Source organism: Mus pahari, chromosome 19 (genome assembly GCF_900095145.1).
Source record: "Mus pahari chromosome 19, PAHARI_EIJ_v1.1, whole genome shotgun sequence".
Classification (NCBI taxonomy): Eukaryota; Metazoa; Chordata; class Mammalia; order Rodentia; family Muridae; genus Mus; species Mus pahari.
Window position 1 is genome coordinate 43,020,631 of NC_034608.1, and position 19,337 is coordinate 43,039,967.

The 19,337-nt window shown below is 46.9% G+C and overlaps 1 protein-coding gene across 5 annotated transcripts in view; it reads right to left on the reverse strand.

Annotated features, from left to right (window-relative positions):
- Positions 1 to 994: 994 nt before the first annotated feature.
- Tacc1 (transforming acidic coiled-coil containing protein 1) overlaps positions 995 to 19,337 on the reverse strand; it is an 80,417-nt gene continuing 62,074 nt past the window's right edge. For 4 of the 5 annotated variants that reach the window (XM_029531729.1, XM_029531728.1, XM_029531727.1 and 1 more), the window contains 9 exons: positions 17,068 to 17,179; positions 13,328 to 13,380; positions 11,133 to 11,258; positions 9,541 to 9,617; positions 9,241 to 9,284; positions 8,809 to 8,969; positions 7,826 to 7,932; positions 4,510 to 4,630; positions 995 to 3,153 (listed from right to left, as the gene is read on the reverse strand). In XM_029531729.1, the coding sequence (XP_029387589.1) occupies positions 3,085 to 3,153; positions 4,510 to 4,630; positions 7,826 to 7,932; positions 8,809 to 8,969; positions 9,241 to 9,284; positions 9,541 to 9,617; positions 11,133 to 11,258; positions 13,328 to 13,380; positions 17,068 to 17,179 (870 nt within the window). In that variant the 3' untranslated portion in view covers positions 995 to 3,084. The remainder of the gene's footprint in view (positions 3,154 to 4,509; positions 4,631 to 7,825; positions 7,933 to 8,808; positions 8,970 to 9,240; positions 9,285 to 9,540; positions 9,618 to 11,132; positions 11,259 to 13,327; positions 13,381 to 17,067; positions 17,180 to 19,337) is intronic. The other variant, XR_003842531.1, reaches the window with a different exon arrangement.

A 19,337-nucleotide genomic window follows, 5' to 3' on the forward strand; every position in this document is an offset into this window, starting at 1 on the left:
AAACAAGGGTCCCACGGTTTAGCTCAGTCTTTTAGGCCTGAACTTTTAGACCCTGCCTCTGCCTCCAAGGTGCTAGGGTTATAGGCATATTCCACCGTGCCTGGTTCCCCCTCTGATCACCTAACAAAGACGCTTTGGCCCCCAGTATGTGTTGAAGACCACTTTATATTTTTTTACTCTCCAGGGCGCTAAAAAGCTTTTTAGGGCTAATTTAATTAAAACAAAATAAATAAATAGATATTACTCTGCCTAGTATATTTTCTTAATTCGCCAGCTGTGCAAACTACATTCTTATTCTTGGCGGAGGATCTTCGGAAGCTGGATGTTGTGAACCTTTTCCTGGTAATGGTGATGACTAAGAGGCCACTGGCAAACACTGCTTAGAGGGCTAGTTCGTGTCCCCTGTACGGCAGCTTCATTTAGCAGGGCCTGTGTTTTTCAAGGCCTGTCCACCAGTGTGGCAGGGAGGGACGGTCACTGTTCCTCTCCTGTGCCTTGGTAACATACAGCACAGCACAGGACACTTCAAAATTATGCAAGCAGCTTAAAAGATGACAGGGGAGGACACAGTCCCCTGGTAAAGCACTTGCCGAGCATGTTCAGGACCCTGGGTACAATCTCAGTACTATTTAAAAAAAAAAAAAAAATCAGGAAATAAGAGATTTACGATGGAGACCACTCTTGAGCTTTTCATACTGAAAATAAGTCAATATAAAATGAGTGCACACAGATGCTGCTGTAACACTGTAGCGAAAACTCCTGCGGTATTTCTTAGAGTGCAAAGTTAACTTCCCTTTCGGAAGATAGCTAAGCTGACATTGGTTATGACCCTTGAAGACACTTGAACATGACACTATGTCTACTGCTACGGGCTTTGCATTAAGCCACAGTGACGAAATTCAGAGCCCAAATGATTGTCAAGCCATTTCTCCAACCACAGATAACTTCTGTCTGCTTGTGGGTTGTTGGTTTGTTTTTTTTTGTTTTTTTGGGTTTTTTTGTACAAAATGTTAAAAGACAGTAGGCCTCAGAATACAGCCCAACCTAAGCACCGGTTATAATAAATGCATATTGACAAAAATGTGATTTCTAGCTTGAAAAGACATTACTCACTTCCCTGGGGCTAAAGGTTACAGCACATGGCAACACGCTGCTAAAGGGACGCTGTTTTTAAGATCTATGGAGGTTCTCCATCAGGCACAATTCATTGCTGGAGTCAGCTCATGCAATGGTTTTACAAGGAGAGATATGCGTGTGTGCTAAATAGTGCACATTTACCATGAAGACACAGGGTGTAAGATTAAGGCAAAAAAAAAAAAAAAAAGGCATCAGAACTTGAGTGGATTTGGCTTTCCTGTCAGATGGAGAGGAGACACGAGCATCAACAAAGGAAATTTCTATTTGGGGGTTAATGCCCCTCAGGGTAAGTCCAGTATGAGTTCATAGAATTCTGTTTTGTCTGTGTGGCCTCCTCCCTGCTCCGCTTCCCAGCATTCAAGCCGTCTTTGTTTAGAATATTCCCAGGGGCTGGTTTGGAGAATGAGCCACAGGACTCTTTACGGCCTGTTCTGTTTAAAAGCCCATCTCGAGTATGAAGGTGTTTGCCGTTGCTGTTATTTTTAAGTCTCTAAAAGGGTGCCGTGCCTTTAAACAGGGAAAACCTAGGCTCTTCACTCTCTGAATAGATGTGGGCTTCCGTCATCTATTCACAAGATGAGCTAAACCTTTCCCACGTCCCACTGGTGTGTTTCAAATAGATAACAGAAGTCGATTTTGCTTTAGAGACTAATCAGCCCCGGGGTGGACGCCTGCATCCGAGGCCAGCTCCGAGGGAGGCCAGCCCTGGTCACGAGGTACTGCTGCTTTTGGTATGAGCACGAGAGACCATGCTGAGGTCCTGGGGTAGTCAAATACCGGGGCAGCAGACAGCACAGCACATCTTCCTTAGACATGAAACCTAGGTCCCCCAGCCTTTGCATCCTCAACCTCTCTACCCTGTACCGGGGCAGCAGACAGCACAGCACATCTTCCTTAGACATGAAACCTAGGTCCCCCAGCCTTTGCATCCTCAACCTCTCTACCCTGACTCAGGCTTTGGTTCGGCTGTTTGATTTTTGAGAAAAAGACTTTTTGCCTGGTGCACTGCTGTCCTTAAACTCTGGGCTCAAGTGATCTTCCTGTCCCACCTCCCACTAGCTGGGATACCCCATGCTTCCACTCACTCCTTGATTGAAGCAAGGCCTCATATAGTCCAGGCTGGCCTCCAAGTGGCTATGCAGTTGAGGGTGACCTTGGATTTCCGGTCGTCCTGCCTCCGCCTCTGGAGTGTTGCGATTACAGGCATGCACTCCCATATCCAGTGTTGGTAGTTCTGGGGGACAAAGCCAGGGCTCTGTGTACCGGAACACTCTCCAGTAGAGCTAGGTCCCCAGCCCCTACCACGTCTGAAGCTGGCTTTTAGACCTAGGGCTCTGTTTCAAAATAAGAGCCTACATTTCTTTATGTGACTACCTCCTCCCTAGAGGATCTTATCTGGATATGCCTCGGGAAAAGGAGCAGAATGTATAGAATACATGCATGAGTAAGTCTGTAACTAAAAGGGAGTTTGGAGTCCCATCCACAAGGTGCTAGTGATGACGGGTCAGACTGCCCCCTTCAGTAAAACTCCTGACACTGAAAATTTAAAAGATTAACTAGGTCATAAAAATATCAAACAGGAGCTGGGAAGATAAACCCACACAGTTGCCACCAAATTAGAAATTTCACAAACTTGGGAAAAGCAAAGATGACAGCTAGATGAACTCAAGCTGGAAAAGCACAAGCCAGACCCAGCAGCCTGTTCTAAGGGAAGCTGGCGGCCAGGTTGCAGGGCAGAGCTGTCATGTGACTCCCTCTCCACCAGCCAGGCTGCAGCTGCAGAGGCAGCAGCTGAGCAGGAGGAAGGGCGGCAGCAACAGGCATGTGCTTTTGAAACAGTTACTTTTCTCTGCAAGGGGGAGGGGACAATATTTCTGGATAAGGCAAGATAATGTGGTCACGACAGAAGCAGCCAGACTCGGATCTGCACAGCTCACGGGACGATTCTCAGTCGGTCTTTCCCAGCTTTGCGATCAACTCATCACAGATTTTTGTCAGTTCTTCAATCTCTTGATTCTGAAAGACAGAAAATGATGATTCTGCAGGCTGCTTTGTGTTCTAAGAGAAGCCAGTGGCTAGACCCTCCATAGGCGTTCTACTGGCTCTCCACTTCTCTGCATCGCAGTCTTTATAGAAAGGAAAGCCAAATGCCACCCACCCATCAAAGTGTGCCTGTGTTCACACAGTACTATGCTAAAACTGAGCTGAGGGTGGACGAGCCACCAGTCCTCTTGAACCTTGCCCGTAAACCTCAGGTCCCGGGTTCTCTGGCTGTGTGAGGGTCACTTGCTAAAACACAAGTGTACGGGTTTCACTTAGTCTGCCAGCAGCTTCAGGGACTGGGATTCCAGACTCTGAGTCAGGGCTACCAGACACAGGCTGTGACTCGGGGCATCACTATATGATTGTACACAGGCAACATAGCAGGTCACAGCCTGAAAACTGCTGACCAGAGGGAAACACAACTGGTGTCACAGAACCTCTGTGACAGCGTGGGGTCAGCGAGGGGACCTCAGAGCAGCTGCTCGTCCTTCATCCAGGGTGAGTATTGTCACAAATACCCTGAGGAAGTGAGATGCAGAACTGAAAAGCATCTTGGGATGGGAGGTTAAGCGTGAATATGCACCATTAAGCCCAGTACATGAGGGGCAGGTGTGAGAGGCAGGCATCAGCCCAGGACACTTACACCTGCCTCCAGAAAGCTCTCCCAATACAGCCTGGGCAAGAGCCTGCTCACGCTGCCTTCCAAATGAAATACCCTTAGTTGCCTCTGTCTTGCTGGCATGTCTGATGGCGAGCAGCCAGTCTTGAGCCTGGTGACATTATCTCTGCTTATCAGCATCACTTATGTTGGGCTGTGATTTGACTTGGGCTGTCCTGTCCACACTGCCTCTACCCACTTAGAGATTCCTAGCATCTCCCAGTTACAACCACCAAATTAGTCTCCAGGCATGGCCTAGTGCCCCTGGAAGGCAGATCTGCTCTGAAAACTGAGGGACCATGGCAATGGAAGGAAAGATGCTTCACTTGCTGCGCAAAAGCACACATGGAGAATGAAAGGAGGCTGTGGGACCCAGGCCACGTGTCCAAGGTCCTGGACTCCAGGTTAAAACACAGTGTTTGCCTTCTACACCCTAGCAATGGCTGAGGACTCCTGTTAACCTTGGTTAATAATGTGATGTGTGTCTCCAGAACCACTTCCTAAGGGAGCCAGCCTGCAGTAACTGAGTAAAAAGATCAAAGCCGCCTTCCTTGCTCCAGGTCTGTGACGAGCTAGGTCTACCAAGGACTGACAGGAGCCAGAGAGGAGGAGGGCAGCCAGATGTCCCTGTGTCAGCGACAGGAGCCCCTCCGTGACAGACCCCTCCATACCTTCTGCTGAAGGGCCCTCTCCAGGGACTCCACCTTCATCTGCTCCTTCCGGAGTCCAGCATGGAGAGCGGCACTCTCAGCCTTCGCTTTGGAGCGGACCTGAGCAATCTCCTCGTTGGCTCTGGGATGGTGTTTTGAGTTCATTTGGGAGAAGAGATAAAAAAAGGACACAGGTTAGTGACCAGGGACAGACAAAGAGGCAGAAAGACAGGATGTCAACTGCTGACTTTCATAAAACATAGACTCGGGGCTGGAGAGATGGCTTAGTGGTTAACAAGAGCACTGGCTGCTCTTCCAGAGGTCCTGAGCAACCACATGGTGGCTCATAACCATCTATAATGGGAGCTGATGCTCTCTTCTGGTGTGCAGGCAGAGCATGCATACATTTAAATAAATAAATAAATAAATAAATAAATAAATAAATAAACAAATTCCTACGCAGACTCAAATGAACTGACTGCATGATCAGAGGAAGATCATGAAACCTCTAAGAACTTTTCCATGGGACATCCTGGTGGCAAAAATCAATACTCTTCAAGTTTTGTGCTTCATGAGGAAAATGAATTAGGTAATTTCATAACAATCCCAGTTTTTATAGGAGTCGTTCAACAGACTTCCTTTCCACATGAATGGTGTGTGAAGGCCACTCTACAGCAAAGCACCTGCCCATGGCAGTCTGACCTTTGTATTAGAGTGACAGGCTAACAATCCCAGGTTTTCCCACTGTCAACTGTTGCCCTACCGATGTCTGTGAGTTACTGACCTCAGAAATGTCTTTATTGGTCAGATTCAGAGGAAGCAGACATCTGGCTAAGCCATAAAGCTGCCACAATCTCACCAGCAACGAGACATAAAAATTAAGGTGGTAAGCACTTTGGGTGGCATGATGTGTGTAGGGAGGGGTGGGGGGAGAGGAGACGACTGAAGCCAGGATCTTGTGCCTGCTGAGTGGGTGGCCTATCGCTGAGCTGTGCATGGTCAAAAGTACAGTATAGTCTTGTCCTAAGAACGCAAAGAACGACAGAACCACGACACAACTGGGAAGGAGGGGAGGCACGGTGTGGGAACCAAGAAAACCCAAATATACACACCTTAGGACACAGCAATTTCATCTTTAGCTAACTCTACACAGAAATAATCTGCTAATGAGGCTGTTTTCAACATGGAGAGTCTGAGCCAGTCTAAATGCTCATCAGTAAAGAAACTCGGTCGCGGCCAGAGTTGGCTCAGTGTTTAAGAGCACTGGCTGCTCTGACAAAGGACCCAGGCTCCACATGGTGGCTCACCCTCTTCTGGCCTCCATGGGCATCAGGCATGCAGGTGATGCAGACATACATGCAGAAAAAATACTCACATGCATGATATAAAAATAAATGAAATATTTTCTAAGCGATCCCATGGTCTAATAATGGAATTAGACCGAGCTGTGTGTTCCAATGTGGAACGTCATTACATGACAAGGAAAATGTGTAGGCTATTTTGATGTATACCTCAAAGCAACAACAACAGGAAGATACCATTTGGAGTAGCTTGTAAAGCACAAACACAACAGAAGGACACACAACAACGAAATCCTTAATGAGGTCATAAGAGAGTGTAGAGAAGAAACATTATTGAAGCTAGAAATATGGACCACAGAATGCACCCACTGTATTACTTTGTAGTTAGAAACTAGGGTGGGAGCTGACTGTGATGGCACTTGTCCCTTGGTCCCAGGAGAGGCAGGGGGATCTCTGAGTTTGAGAGGAGTTCCAGGCAAGTCAAAAGTACACAGTGAAATTTCTTTTAAAAAGAGCTTGTTTTAATCCCAGCACTCGGGAGGCAGGGGCAGGTGGATTTCTGAGTTGGAGGCCAGCCTGGTCTACAGAGCGAGTTCCAGGACAGCCAGGGCTACACAGAGAAACCCTGTCTCGAAAAACCAAAACCACCATTCTCTGGGGTAAATCCCAAAATGTATTGCTGGACTTCAGGGCTGAAAAGTCCTAAGAGTGCTAGAAGGGAAATGGGGAGAAAATTCTTTCTACCTGGAACACTGGCATAGGGAAGCCAGAAACTACAAACGAAGTGACTCTTGTCACATCTGAATATATGGTGTCACGTGCCATTAAGTTTAGCACTCAGGAGGCCGAGGCAAGTTCAAGGTCCATCTGAACTATAGGGGGAGACCCTGACTCAAAACCCCTGAAGTAAAACACCTCCCTGCACATCACAGCACACTGCGAAGCCGAGAATAGAGCTCTAAGGCAGAACTCTTTGTCAACTATGTGCCAACTCTAGGTTCAGTCCCACAACATTAAAAAACCAAAACAGAAATTTACTCTCTTCTTCATAAACAGGGTCAACACGCACACACACACACACACACACACAACACACACAACACACACATACATACACACACACAACACACACATACACACACACACACACACACACACACACACACACACACATACAAAAATATTAAGTTGGAAAAATGAATTACAATTCGCAATGAAAACCAGTGCTCCTAATATATGATGATAAAGCAGGTGTTTAAATAGATGACCGCTGAAACACATGCAATTTTACTAAGATAATATAAAGCAAAACTCCTCCCAATAGTGTAAATGCTACGTTGCCAAACCCCACAGAAAGCTCCGCTTTCACCTAGTACATTGACGATCACCTACACATTGAGCAGAGCTTTAGGGAAAACACTCACTGGGGAGGGGTAAGCTGATGTACAGCTAATGTCTAACTATTGTCAACTCCACTGTTCACTGGTCCCCAGCTCCTCATCTATTCTTACGAAGACATAAAAGGGCAGTCCACACCTCTACTCCCTAAAGCACTTCTGCACCAGGACAAGTTTGTAACCACAATTACTAAAGAGGCTGCCTTAATGGATTCCTTCCAACAAAGAGACTCCAGAGGGAAGGTCCTCACAGACATGGAGATAAACTAAGGGCGGTAGCATGTGTGTCTGAAGAAAGACAGAATACCAACCCGGCGAGCTGAGGGTTAAGAGGCAAGGGAACATACACAGCTTTTTATACTCTGTAATGGTTTATCCATGCACAGAAATAAAATCACACATCCACAGAACCCTGGAGGTTGTAACCAAGGAGACAGAAGGCAAAAGGTCTAAGTATGTAACTTTGTAGATCAAAGTGTCTGCCTTCACCCACAGCAGTGAGCAAGTGGAACGTGTTTACCTGTCCACCCGCAGCAGTGAGCAAGTGGAACGTGCTTACCTGTCCACCCGCAGCAGTGAGCAAGCGGAACGCGCGCTTACCTGTCCACCCGCAGCAGTGAGCAAGCGGAACGCGCTTACCTGTCCAGCTTTTCCTCTGCGTGAACCTTCAGGGCCTGGTATCGCTGCTCTTCCTGCTTAACCCTGGCTAAGTAGTCCTGAGCACACTTTTTCAAGGCTTCTTCATTCTGTGCCAACGTGAAAGTTCAGAACAGACGCTCATGTCTCTTTGTTTTTCCTGCACAACGTATCCCAAGGTTGGGTTTTTCCCCTTTTTTTTTTTTTTTTTTGTTTTGTTTTGCTTTGGGTTTTTGTTGTTGTTTTGTTTTTTTAAAAGAAAGTCTGATCCATTTGGATGTATTTAATTCATAACCCACGGCAATTTCAACAGCTTATGTAACCCCACTGAAGAAAGCCTGCATAGGTTCTCCATGTTCTAATGTGCACTGATTGATGCAGCGGTCTTCATCTTCCTAATGCAGCTTCTCTCTCAGTCCTGCATTCAATGATTGGCCAGGCCACCCATCCTGTGTGTGTGTGTGTGTGTGTGTGTGTATCTATCTATCTATCTATCTATCTATCTATCTATCTATCTATCTATCTATCTATCTATCTATCTCTGTACTTATCTACATATCTATGTATCCATCCATCCATCCATCCATCTTCTTTGGTTTGCTTGTTATGCAGCCCAGACTGGCCTTGGCTTTGCAATCCTTCTGCCTCAGCTTCCTGCCTACACGCCCAAGCCATCAGTCATACAGCCTTTCACATACAGGGCCCTGAAGGCACTGTGTAACACATGTCAGGAAAAGAATTCCAAAACTCTTTTGACTGACAGTACACAACTGAATGACCCTATCTCATTTCTTCTGGAGTGCATGGCTTAGGTATTTTTTCAGTGATCTAAGAAAAGATCTCTTCTGCTATCACTAACACCAAAAGGTGACCGATCAAAAAACAAGCCCAACAATGCAGAGCCCCACAGAGAAGGCCACCGCCATTTGACAGATGGCAAGTAGCCATACTGCCGCCCAGGGGACTCGGACAGAAAGGACGCCTACCTTCTTGAATCCTTCTAGCACGCCTTTCAGGTTCTCGTATCTCCTGAAGAGATCAGAAAGGGACCTCTCCACAGAGTTCAGGTCCGCCAGTGCCTGCTCCTTCTCCATGGTCAGCTGCTGGAAACTCTTCTGAGAACTCATGCTTGTCCTCTGCTCGTCCTCTGGAATCACAAGTCAGAGGGGACAGTGTCAACACCGACTCGGGAGTGCCTGGCACGGCCGAGGTGTCCCCACTCTCAAGAACACACATTCTAGTGGGAGATACACAGTGTCAAGGGACGGAGAAGCAAGCAGGGTGTGGGAGGTGGGGACAACAGCTGCGGTCCTCAGAGTGGCCTCTCAGAGGAGAGACTGGAGCAGATACCCAGGAAGAACGGGATGACAGCCGGGGACAAACAAACAAACAAAACAAAATACCACCTTCCTCCTTACCAATCATTTGGGCAATGGTCTTTTCATATTCTGCCACAATTTTCCTAAGTAAGAAAAAAAAAGCAATTGATTATAGCTATAATACTAAAGCTTGTTTTGTTATCAGCACTAGTCTAACCTCATCCCCAAGCCCCGCCCCCGTGCGGCAGTCTAACCTCATCCCCAAGCCCCGCCCCCGTGCGGCAGTCTAACCTCATCCCCAAGCCCGCCCCCGTGCGGCAGTCTAACCTCATCCCCAAGCCCCGCCCCCGTGCGGCAGTCTAACCTCATCCCCAAGCCCCGCCCGTGCGGCAGTCTAACCTCATCTCCAGGACTTCTTCTCGGGTCTCTTCATACTTCTTCTTCCATTCATTTGCTTCGATCTCTTTAGTGATTATCTAGATTACAATAAAGCTTTGCTTTACCTCTTCAATCTACTAGAAACTGAAAAATAACACATGACCCAATCCTGGATAGGCAATTGACATTTAGGGATACAGCACCTCTCAGCATTTGTATATAATGTCCATACGCTTCAGGGAAAGCAACTCCTAGCGACACAGGATGCTGTGACGAAGCCACCACCAGGTAAAGGGTGAACAGCACAGCTCCCTCCATTCACTTGAAGCTTCTTTGAATTTTTTTTGTCTTTATTCTGAGTGAGAATGAACCCTAGGAAAGCTTTAAACTCGTGATGCTCCTGCCTCAGCCACCCTAGTGCTGGGCTCACACGCACCACCACGTACAGACATACAAAATCTTTTTCTATTGTGATTTCTCAGTGCTTGATAAGAACTGAATTATGATAAAGGGGCTCGGGGTGTTCCCCACTGTGTGACCATCAGTACAGGCAAATCCTGCTACTCTGACCGGAAGTCTGTTTCGTATCTTCATACCAGAAGCCCCCTCTCCATGTCTCAGTTCTGCTCGTCCTGCACAGAGATGGAGAGGACACCCACCCTGCTCTCCCCTCACCGTCCTCCCTAAGTGCTCCCCTCTTACGAACCAGTACATCTTCTACGTCTGAGCTTATATTGAGGATCTCAAGACTAGAAAGATGGTGCTGGAGGAATGGCTCAGAGGTCAAGACCACTGGCTGCTCTTGCAAAGGACCCACAAGGCAGCTCACAACTGCCCTAACGCCAGCTTCGGGGATCGGATGCCCCCTCTGATCTCTGGGGCACTAGACATACACAAAAAATAAAATAAATCTTAAAAAAAAAAAAAAAAAGAGAAAAAGAATCTAGAAGCTGCCCCGTGTGCTTCAGCTGACTAGATACAGCTTTCCTTGGGATTATTATGCGTCAACTCCTAGCTTGACTCTTGGGAGAAAGACACAGCAATTCTTCTCACCAACGCGACTCTGTGTCTCCTGAACATAGCTCCCAAGTGCTGGCCACTGGACTACCTGGCATTCCCCCATCACCGGTACAACATTATTTCACAAGGCTTTGAAAACCCTGTCATCAAAATACCTCTCAGCTTATAATGTACTTTAAGAAAAAAAAATTATTTCTTAAAACAATACGGAGTCTTAAACTCCAAACCCAAATGCCTTGGACAGCACATTAAGATGGCAGGCAAGGAAGTCACCTTCCAACAACGGATCAGAGTTTCTTTAGGACCTCAGAACCAAAACTGGGACGCTGACCTTCTTAAAGGATATGTAGATTCCTGCTGCTAACCGCCCAAAATTCGTAGGCATGGGCACATGTGGCAAAGCAGGGGGCAGAGAAGTGCATGCGTCTTACAAACACCACAGCATGTCCGCTCACTGAACACCAGCACCGTTGCTGAAGTCTACGGGAGCCCTTTGTGTGAGTCACACAGGCCACAGAGAATGGGAACCTCCAGGCTGAGGAGAGGCAAGTCAACAGAGACGGTACCTTCTGCAGACAGAAGAACAACTTTACCTCTTCTCTGATCAACGTGAGCACGGCAGTCTTGTCTGCTTCGCTGAGGCAGATCCCATCCAGGGAGCTCTCACCCCCGCAGGCCACAGACACGGGGGCCTTTTCTGAAGAGGACTCCAGCAGTCCCTGCAGGACAGGGGTTGTACGGAATATGGTCAGTCTCCAGCTACTTAACTCCAAACGGCCCTCATCAAAGATGAGTAACATCCTCACCCACAAAAGATCAAACCCTTCAAAAATGTACTTGCAGAAGAAACAGAAAAATGGAAGCTTTAAATAAGCAATCTAGTTACAGTATTTACTAATGAAAACGATTCTAATGACTACAGGGGTGAGCTTATGTTGGAGGAATGGATAGGTCCCTTAGGGGGGCTTTCTTCTCATGGAAAGGAAGAATGTACTTGACAAGTGATCAGTTACCAGAGAATCCCAGACATGAAGGGAGCGTGCTCCAATGCCTCATTTTTCTGGTGTTTTCTGGGGATGTGTCCCATGCAAATAATTTTTTTGAGAGCATTGATAACCCTTCCATTCACATTAGATGTCTTGTGAATCTGTTCATCTATTTTTGGCACTGATTCTAATATGCATTACCAACTTCCATGCCTAAATAAGCAGAAATGGCAAATCTATCTGATCGTTGGTGGGCAGTGGTGAGCCAAACTGTTAATCCCAGCACTCAGAAAGCAGAGGCAGGCGGATCTCTTGAGTTTATAGCCAGCCCGGTCTACAGAACAAGGTCTAAGATAGTCAGGGCTACACAGAACAACCCTGTCTCAAAAAATATAAAAAGGAAAAAAGAAAAGTCTTCATATCAACTGTGGGCCTCCATAGGCATATGTATACACATGCATGTGCACCCACACACATGTAAGCACATACATACACATGCATACATATACACACACACAAAGAAGAAAAACATAACTGGCCATCACTCTTAAAAACCGTTGAGGTCATCCAGGCATGGTGGCCCACGCCTTTAACCCCAAGATTGCAGGCAAAGGCAGGAGGATCTCTGAGTTCAAGGTCAGCTTGGTCTACACAGCAAACTCTAGGACAGCCAGGATTACACACAGAAACCCTGTCTCAAGTCAAAAATAAACTGTATGAGGTCTCTGTGGACAAAGGTTGGGGAACCCATCGTGGATTAAGGAAGAGTCAAGGCCTGAGCTAGAACTGGTTCCAGACAGGGGACATTGGGTGAGCAATGCTGAAACTTAACTAAGGATTACAGGTGGCTCTCTAGGAGGGTTCAGCCTTGATGGAAGTGGTGTGTCACTAGGGGAGTGCTTGACACTTCAAGAGTCTCCCGACATCCTCAGTGAACTCTTGTTTCCAGTCTGTGAGCTACCTGCTGCCTCTGCTCTACCCTCATGGAGAGTATCCCACCACCTCTGTTCCGCTCTCCCGGACTCTGGGCCTGTTCACCACCACCTCTGTTCCGCTGTCCTGGACTCTGGGACTGTTCACCCCAAATGAGCCCCTTTCCTTGCAGGTTGCCCTGTCTGTGGTGTTTGGTCACAGAGATGGAAAAGTAACTAAGACACTTGCTCTGGAATCTTGGAAGGTCTTGAACTTGGGGCTATTCTTTCCACCTCAGCTTCCCAAGAACTGGATTGCAAGGTGTGAGCTACCATTCCAGCTTTGGTTTTAGTAGCACAGTTAACCAAACATATCCAAAATGTTATTTTATTAGGAGTCAATATAAAATGTTACTGGAACACATAACTAAATATTCCCTTTTTGTGTACAAAGTCCTCAAAGGCTGGTTGTATTTTACATTATACAAGGCATCTATCTCGATTAGGAGTAACAGTTCAAGTTGTTAAGGTCACATGGGGCTAGAGGTTGTTGTAAAGAATATCAGGCACAAACAGTAAGTTCTGTGGATGAAGAAATTGCATATAACATAGATGTGTGTGTGAGTGGGCATGTGTACCACGGCGCGCACACAGAGGTCAGAAGACAGCTGTGTGGAGTTCATCCTCTCCTTCCACCTTTATGTGGGTTTTGGGGACTAAACTCTGGAGGCCAGGCTTGGGCAGCTGGCACTCTGCCTGCAGCGCCATCTAGGCAGCCAAATACTTCTTCCCCTCCTCATCACCTAATATTAACTAGAATTTATTTATCAAATGACCCCGTAGGCTCCCAAACACTCAAGCTACCTCCACCTGCCATGCTTGGGAACTTACATGTACAGCCAGCTCCTCTTTCTCCATCTTCTGGCATGTCTCCTTTTCTATGCCTGAAACATAGAAAGTCATTTTTATACTAAGTCCAAGGAGTAGGTCCCTTCAATCCTGGAAGCTAGGCAACTCCAGCGCAGGCCCAGAATGTCTCAACGCAGAACCTCAAGATATCTAGGAGGTGGCCTGGCATTCTTGTTTTGGAACTCGTGTTTGCTGTTAAAAGTCCACAGAAAGCAAGCTTGCAAAGCCCTGGCTGGCCCTGGCTCGCCCTGAGCAGTCCACCCGCAGGCAGGAGGAATGGCCAGTCTGCCCTCTTGTGTCTGTTGGAAGTTTAGCATGTGAGCTGTTACCAAACCTGGCCCATTCACAAAATGGAAACTAATGCTAAATCCTCCTGCTAGGAGAACATTTTAATTCAGCCTCAGGAGGACACCAAACCAACTTCCTTACTGCTTTCATACCTTTCTAACTGGTTTCCTTGGGTGGGGGTGGGGCAAGGACCCAGCTGGAAATGACACTATATCAATGAAGAAAAAAATCTTTAAAAAGCACATTAAAAAAAATAATAATAATAAAGCTAAACATCTCCTTGTTGAAATATTTAAGCACTACCTCAGTCAATATTTACTTAAAACACTACCGGAGTGTCACAAGGATTTGTTTAAGTCTGTTTTACTTTAAACCACAGTCTGATGCAACCCCTTCCTCTGTGCAGGCCGGTTGTCTCAGGCATCAGATGCAGCACAGAAATGAACACAGTGGGAACCGAGGTGGGGCGCAGGGAGGAGGCTGCAGGGAGTGGCCCACTCAGGGAGTGACTTTCTACCTGTTTTACATTTCTATATATAAGTCTCACACATTAAACTGTTACTTACAAAGAGTCAAATCTTTAATGCTGTTTTCTGTCTAGCTCACAGTTCTAAACTTTCAGTGAGCAAAGTTTAAAGAGCACACGTGTAGTATGGCACCTAAAGATGATCTTTCTTCCAGAGTGATGTAAGTGCCCTACAGGTTAGTCTCGGTTCTTGGCTAACATGTGAAGGATTTCACAGGCACTGGTCAGTCACTGGCCGCAGCAGCCTGACACAGGAGCTGGTATGAGGGTGTGGGCCCCCGCTGAGACAGGACTGGCCATGTTGGGGGTTTTGGAGGAATGTGGAAGGCCATGGGACTTTGGCCTAGGAAAGTGGCTGAACACTGTAAAGGGGGCTTATAAGGCGACTCTAGTCAGAGCTTGGAAAACAAGTGCTGGGAGCAATGTGGACTCTACGGGAGGCCCAGCTCACGAGGCTTCAGAGGGGACAAATACAGCAGCTGGCCTAGAGACCATGCTTGTAACAGTTAGGCAAGGAACATGGCTGCTTTCACCCTTGTTATAAAAATCTGCCTGAGGCCAAACTGACTTGTTCTGGATTAGTGTCAGTGGTAGAGAAGATTTCAGGACAGCCTAATACTGATGACGCCATGTGGTCATTAGCGACTCCTCTTATGCCATCTATGTTAATAAGAGAAAAGTGCAGCAAAAAGGAATACAAAATGTATAGTTTGGGGAGAAAAGGGACCCCAGGAAATTGAATGCTGGAGCCGTGGTTTGTGCTAAATGAGATACAAATGAGATATGGAGAAAAGGAACAAAAACCCCTTTTACCCTGAGATCCTCGCTGGCTAATCCTGCAGCTAGAGAAGAGAAAAAAGCCTAAGGTTGTTACCTGTATCTGAAAGGCATGTAAATCAAAGCTTATGCTGATCCAATTCATTCAAGGAGGGGGGCCAGGTGCCACTGCAAGCAAGCGACAGAATTTGGCATCAATGGCCACAGGGTTCTGGCTTTGGTGTCGTGTAAGAATACAGGATAAAGGGGCTGTGTAATCTTCCTGGGGGCGGGGCTTAAGGAAAGCCACTGCGGCCAGCTGTGTGGCAGAGGGATCGGTGCATGGAGGCCCTGAGAGGCCACCACAAGGAACTGTGAAAGTGAAGCCTGAGTTGACCTGGAGACCTCAAGACTGCTGCGGAGGCCTCGGCTGGGTGTGGCATATCTGCAGGGGAGAGCTGCAGACAGGGAGGGGGAACCACCCAAGAAGTGTGTTGCAAGGGAAGAGCTGTCAGAACCCTCTGGCTATGGGACGCAGGGCTACAGACTGGAGTGTGCCGTTTCCTCCTCACCGTATCTTCCTCCCTTGTGGAATGGTAAGGTATATTCTGTGCCCTGTATTTTGCAAGTATGTGGTTTGCCTTTTGATTTCCCAGTGAGTTCCAGTTCCCAGTGACTGCCTTGAGTCTCAGAAGACACTTGGGACTTGAAACAGTCTTGAGACTGAAAGGCTAAGGGGGCTTTTGCAGTTGACCTGGATGTACTTCTGTACTGTGGCATGGCTACAAGCCTTTGGGGGCCAGAGAGGAAGGGGCGGGTCAGTGAGAATGGCTCCTGGGGCTGGTATATCTAAATGCCTGGTTCTCAGCTGGTGGGACTGTTTGGGAAGGGTTAGGAGGCGTGGCCTTGCTGGAGGAGGCGTGTCCCTAGGTTTTGACTCCCCCCCCCCCCCCCAGGTTTCAGAAATCCCGCCATTCCTAGTTAGTTTCCTCTCTCCCGACCTGGGTGTGGCAGCTGTAGACAGACAGACTCTCAGCTACTTTTCCAGGGCCGTGCCCGCTGCCATCTTCCCTACCATGACATGACGACGGTCATGAACTCGAACCCTCTGGAACCATGACCCCCACAAATATAAAAGAAAAATGCTTTTTTTTTTTTTTTTTTTTTTTTAAATAAGTTGTCTTGGTTGTGGGGTTAATGTCATGGCAGCAGTGGCTAAGACACTGGGCATGGTGGCATCAGCTCGAAGCACTAAGACCAAGACCAAACCCAAAGACCCAAGACCAAACCCTATTCTCTTCTATTTGGTCTTTGCTTTAGAAGGTTCTTGTGCTTTGTAAACTTTAACTGGATGAGGTCATGAGACTTCACTGACAGAGGCAGGAAGATGCTGAACTTCAGACCACGCTGGGCTACACAGCAAGTCCGACTCAACAAAACCAAGGGAGGGCTGGGGATATGGCCAGGTGGCAGAGTGCTTGCCTGGCACACACGACAGCCCCTGGGTTCAAATTCCAGCAGTGCAGAGACACAAACACTCAAACAAAACCAACTTTATGTAAGACAAATTTATGATTTTTCTCTTGGTCTCACTTTTTGCTACACATAGATCTCACCTAAGAACCTTGCAAGACCTGGACAAAGCTACTAGTTTCTCGCCAGGTGGCTGGATCAACCTTCTCAGCAACCGAGCTTCTCTGAGGACAGTGAGAAGCAGGCTAGCAGAGAGCAAGTGACAGTCAGAGCACTGAGAGTTAGGCCAACACAGGAACACACTACAGCCTCCCTGTTATAATGGCTGGGAGCTAAACACTGAGCGTAGCAATCCCAGAAGGCCATGCGAAGGACATATTTATAGGCCACAATACTTTTAAGGTTGGCCGGACTGATGCAAATACGATAAATTCAAGCTGCATCCCCTGGACACCTCCCACACGTCTCCCTGTGTCTGAGACTAGGACTGTGGTAAGCACTCTGTGTCTCTTACAGTGAAGCAAGTACACAGATCCGCTTGCGAACTGTCCCTCGGGTGACCTGGGCCTTCCAGCACGCCTATGCTTCCGTACCTACTCCTGAGGATGAAAACTCACGGATTACGGTAGAGACAGGAGCACTGGACGTTCACAGTACTCCAGGTCCTCCCCTGGCTCACCTTTGACCCCAGCCCCCACTGACTTCTGAGCACAGGATGTGGAGGCCAGTTTCTCCTCATCAGTCGCGTGGCCGTCCCTGTTAGGAATGTCTGAGATCACGGCTCCTTCATCCTGGGAAACAGGAGAGAGAAGATAGTGCCTTCAGAGGAGGCAGTCATGGCGCACGTCATGGCGCACAGTGACACTTTTGGAATGGAACTTGTAGCTGTGACGGCATGAGGGTATTTCAGGGTTTGCCACGGGTCAACTACAAAATTAGGAGAGTTTCAGGCCTTCAAACTGGAAATGCTGCTGTTTCTAGAACTTCATTTCTGTGGTTTGGGTCTGAAATCTTAAAAGTTGAGCTTTTCTGACCTAAATTTGAAAGCAAGCACTTTGAGGGGTCCGAGATAAAAAGTTTCCAAGTTTCCTTATATTCCTCCTTAGTTCAAGTACACTCAGCTCATAACAGTCTTAGTCACATCCAAAACCATACATAATTATTTTTGTTAATGATCAATTACCTTTCAGGGACCATATTGGAATCGTCATAAATGACTCTGATTAACACCTGGCATTCTATTGTAAATACCGGGCTTGCTTAATGTAACTTTCTCTAGTGATATGATAACCTAGGACCCATTTCAAAACTACACAAACATGTCCTTTAATAGTCATGGATTTACAGTATTTTCTTCCTCTGAATCTGTATTTCCACTTCATTTCTATCAAGAATTTAACCCACAGAGTGGGGAATGGATAGCATCAGAATACAGTATACCTGTAGAAACTGTCAAGAACAGATTAAGTGTTGTTTAAAAACAAGTTATCAGCAGGCTCTCACCCATCCAGCTGGCTGGCTGACCTGCCTGCACCTCCCTGGCCCTGGACGGACAGACGGATGGACGGACGGACAGTAGTTACCACTGCTGCTCCTGGTTGGTCTTGTCGGCGCTGGGGACTGGACTCAAGCCCTCAGGCCTAAGAGCAAGCGACTTCCCCACAGAGCCCTAGCCCTGAAATTCTTCTTTCCTTAAGGTCTCTGAACTTCTCTGTTTAAAGCACTTTCCGTATAAGTCTCTGAAGGTTACTGTCTTATTCTGTGAGGTTATCGCCGTAATGGACTAATGTGTAAGTTATCCTTAAACTACTGCGTGAGTTATGAGAATCATCAAAGTTTGGGGGGGGGCAAGGTGACTCAGCAGGTGAGTGAGGTTGCCATTGAGGACGATGCTCAACTCCCAGAACTCACGTGGTGGAATGAGAGAGTCTACTTCCTCCACACGGCCCCTGACTTCTACACACAAAATAAGTAAGTGTAATCGGCAGGCTTTTGAATATTATCATGCACAAAGGCAGACTTTGTTGAACTAATTAGTCTCTAAAGCTTTACTGTATAATAATGAGGTTTTTGGGTTTTGTTTGGAGATGGGGTCTACTATGTAGACCAAGCTGGCCTGGAACTCACAATGTAAGGCCAGGCTGGCCTCAAACTCATCGATATCCGCCTGCCCCTGCCTCTGCCTCTGAGGTGCTGGGATTAAAGCCATGTGCCCCAAATCTGTTTTTGTTGTTGCTTTTCTTTTCTTTAGAAAACGGAAAGTAAATGTCTCAGTTTGTGCCACCTGCTCTGTATACTTGTAACGGCCACAAAAAAGAGCTCCAACTGCAAATTCTCGCTGCTCCTTTTAAAGCATCAAGCTATTGGCACAAGATAAACTTAACCGCACTGTGTGTCTAGAACTGTGGTTACACTGAAATAAAGTCTAAAAACATAAAACACTGCATCACACTCAGACCTGAATGCGCTGGTTTTAGTTCATAATTATTACATAGGTTCATGTATGTGTATCATAAATCACTAGGGTGAAATAAGACTTAATTATCCTTAAGGTGTAGTTTTTTTAGCGCCTGGATTCCATCTTTCTAGTTGTAACCAGTAGGAAGCAATGGAAGCTATAATAAGAGCTATCACTGATTATAAACAAGGAGAGGCAGCAGGCAGTCTCGTACTGAGCATGTCTCTCTACACTCTGAACCCTTTCCAGGGTCCATGCTCAGCCTTTCTTAGGGCATATTTTCAGATCCTCTACTTTGTTGAAGGCAACAAATCAGAAAGTCACCTGAACTTTAAAAATAAAACAAAACTATCCAGTTCTCAGAATCAACTACCTTCACTGAACCCATACTAACTAACACCTCACACCATCTCTGGTGACCTGGAGAACCGCACACTGTTGATAGTGTGTGTGTGTGTGTGTGTGTGTGTGTGTGTGTGTGTGTGTGTGTG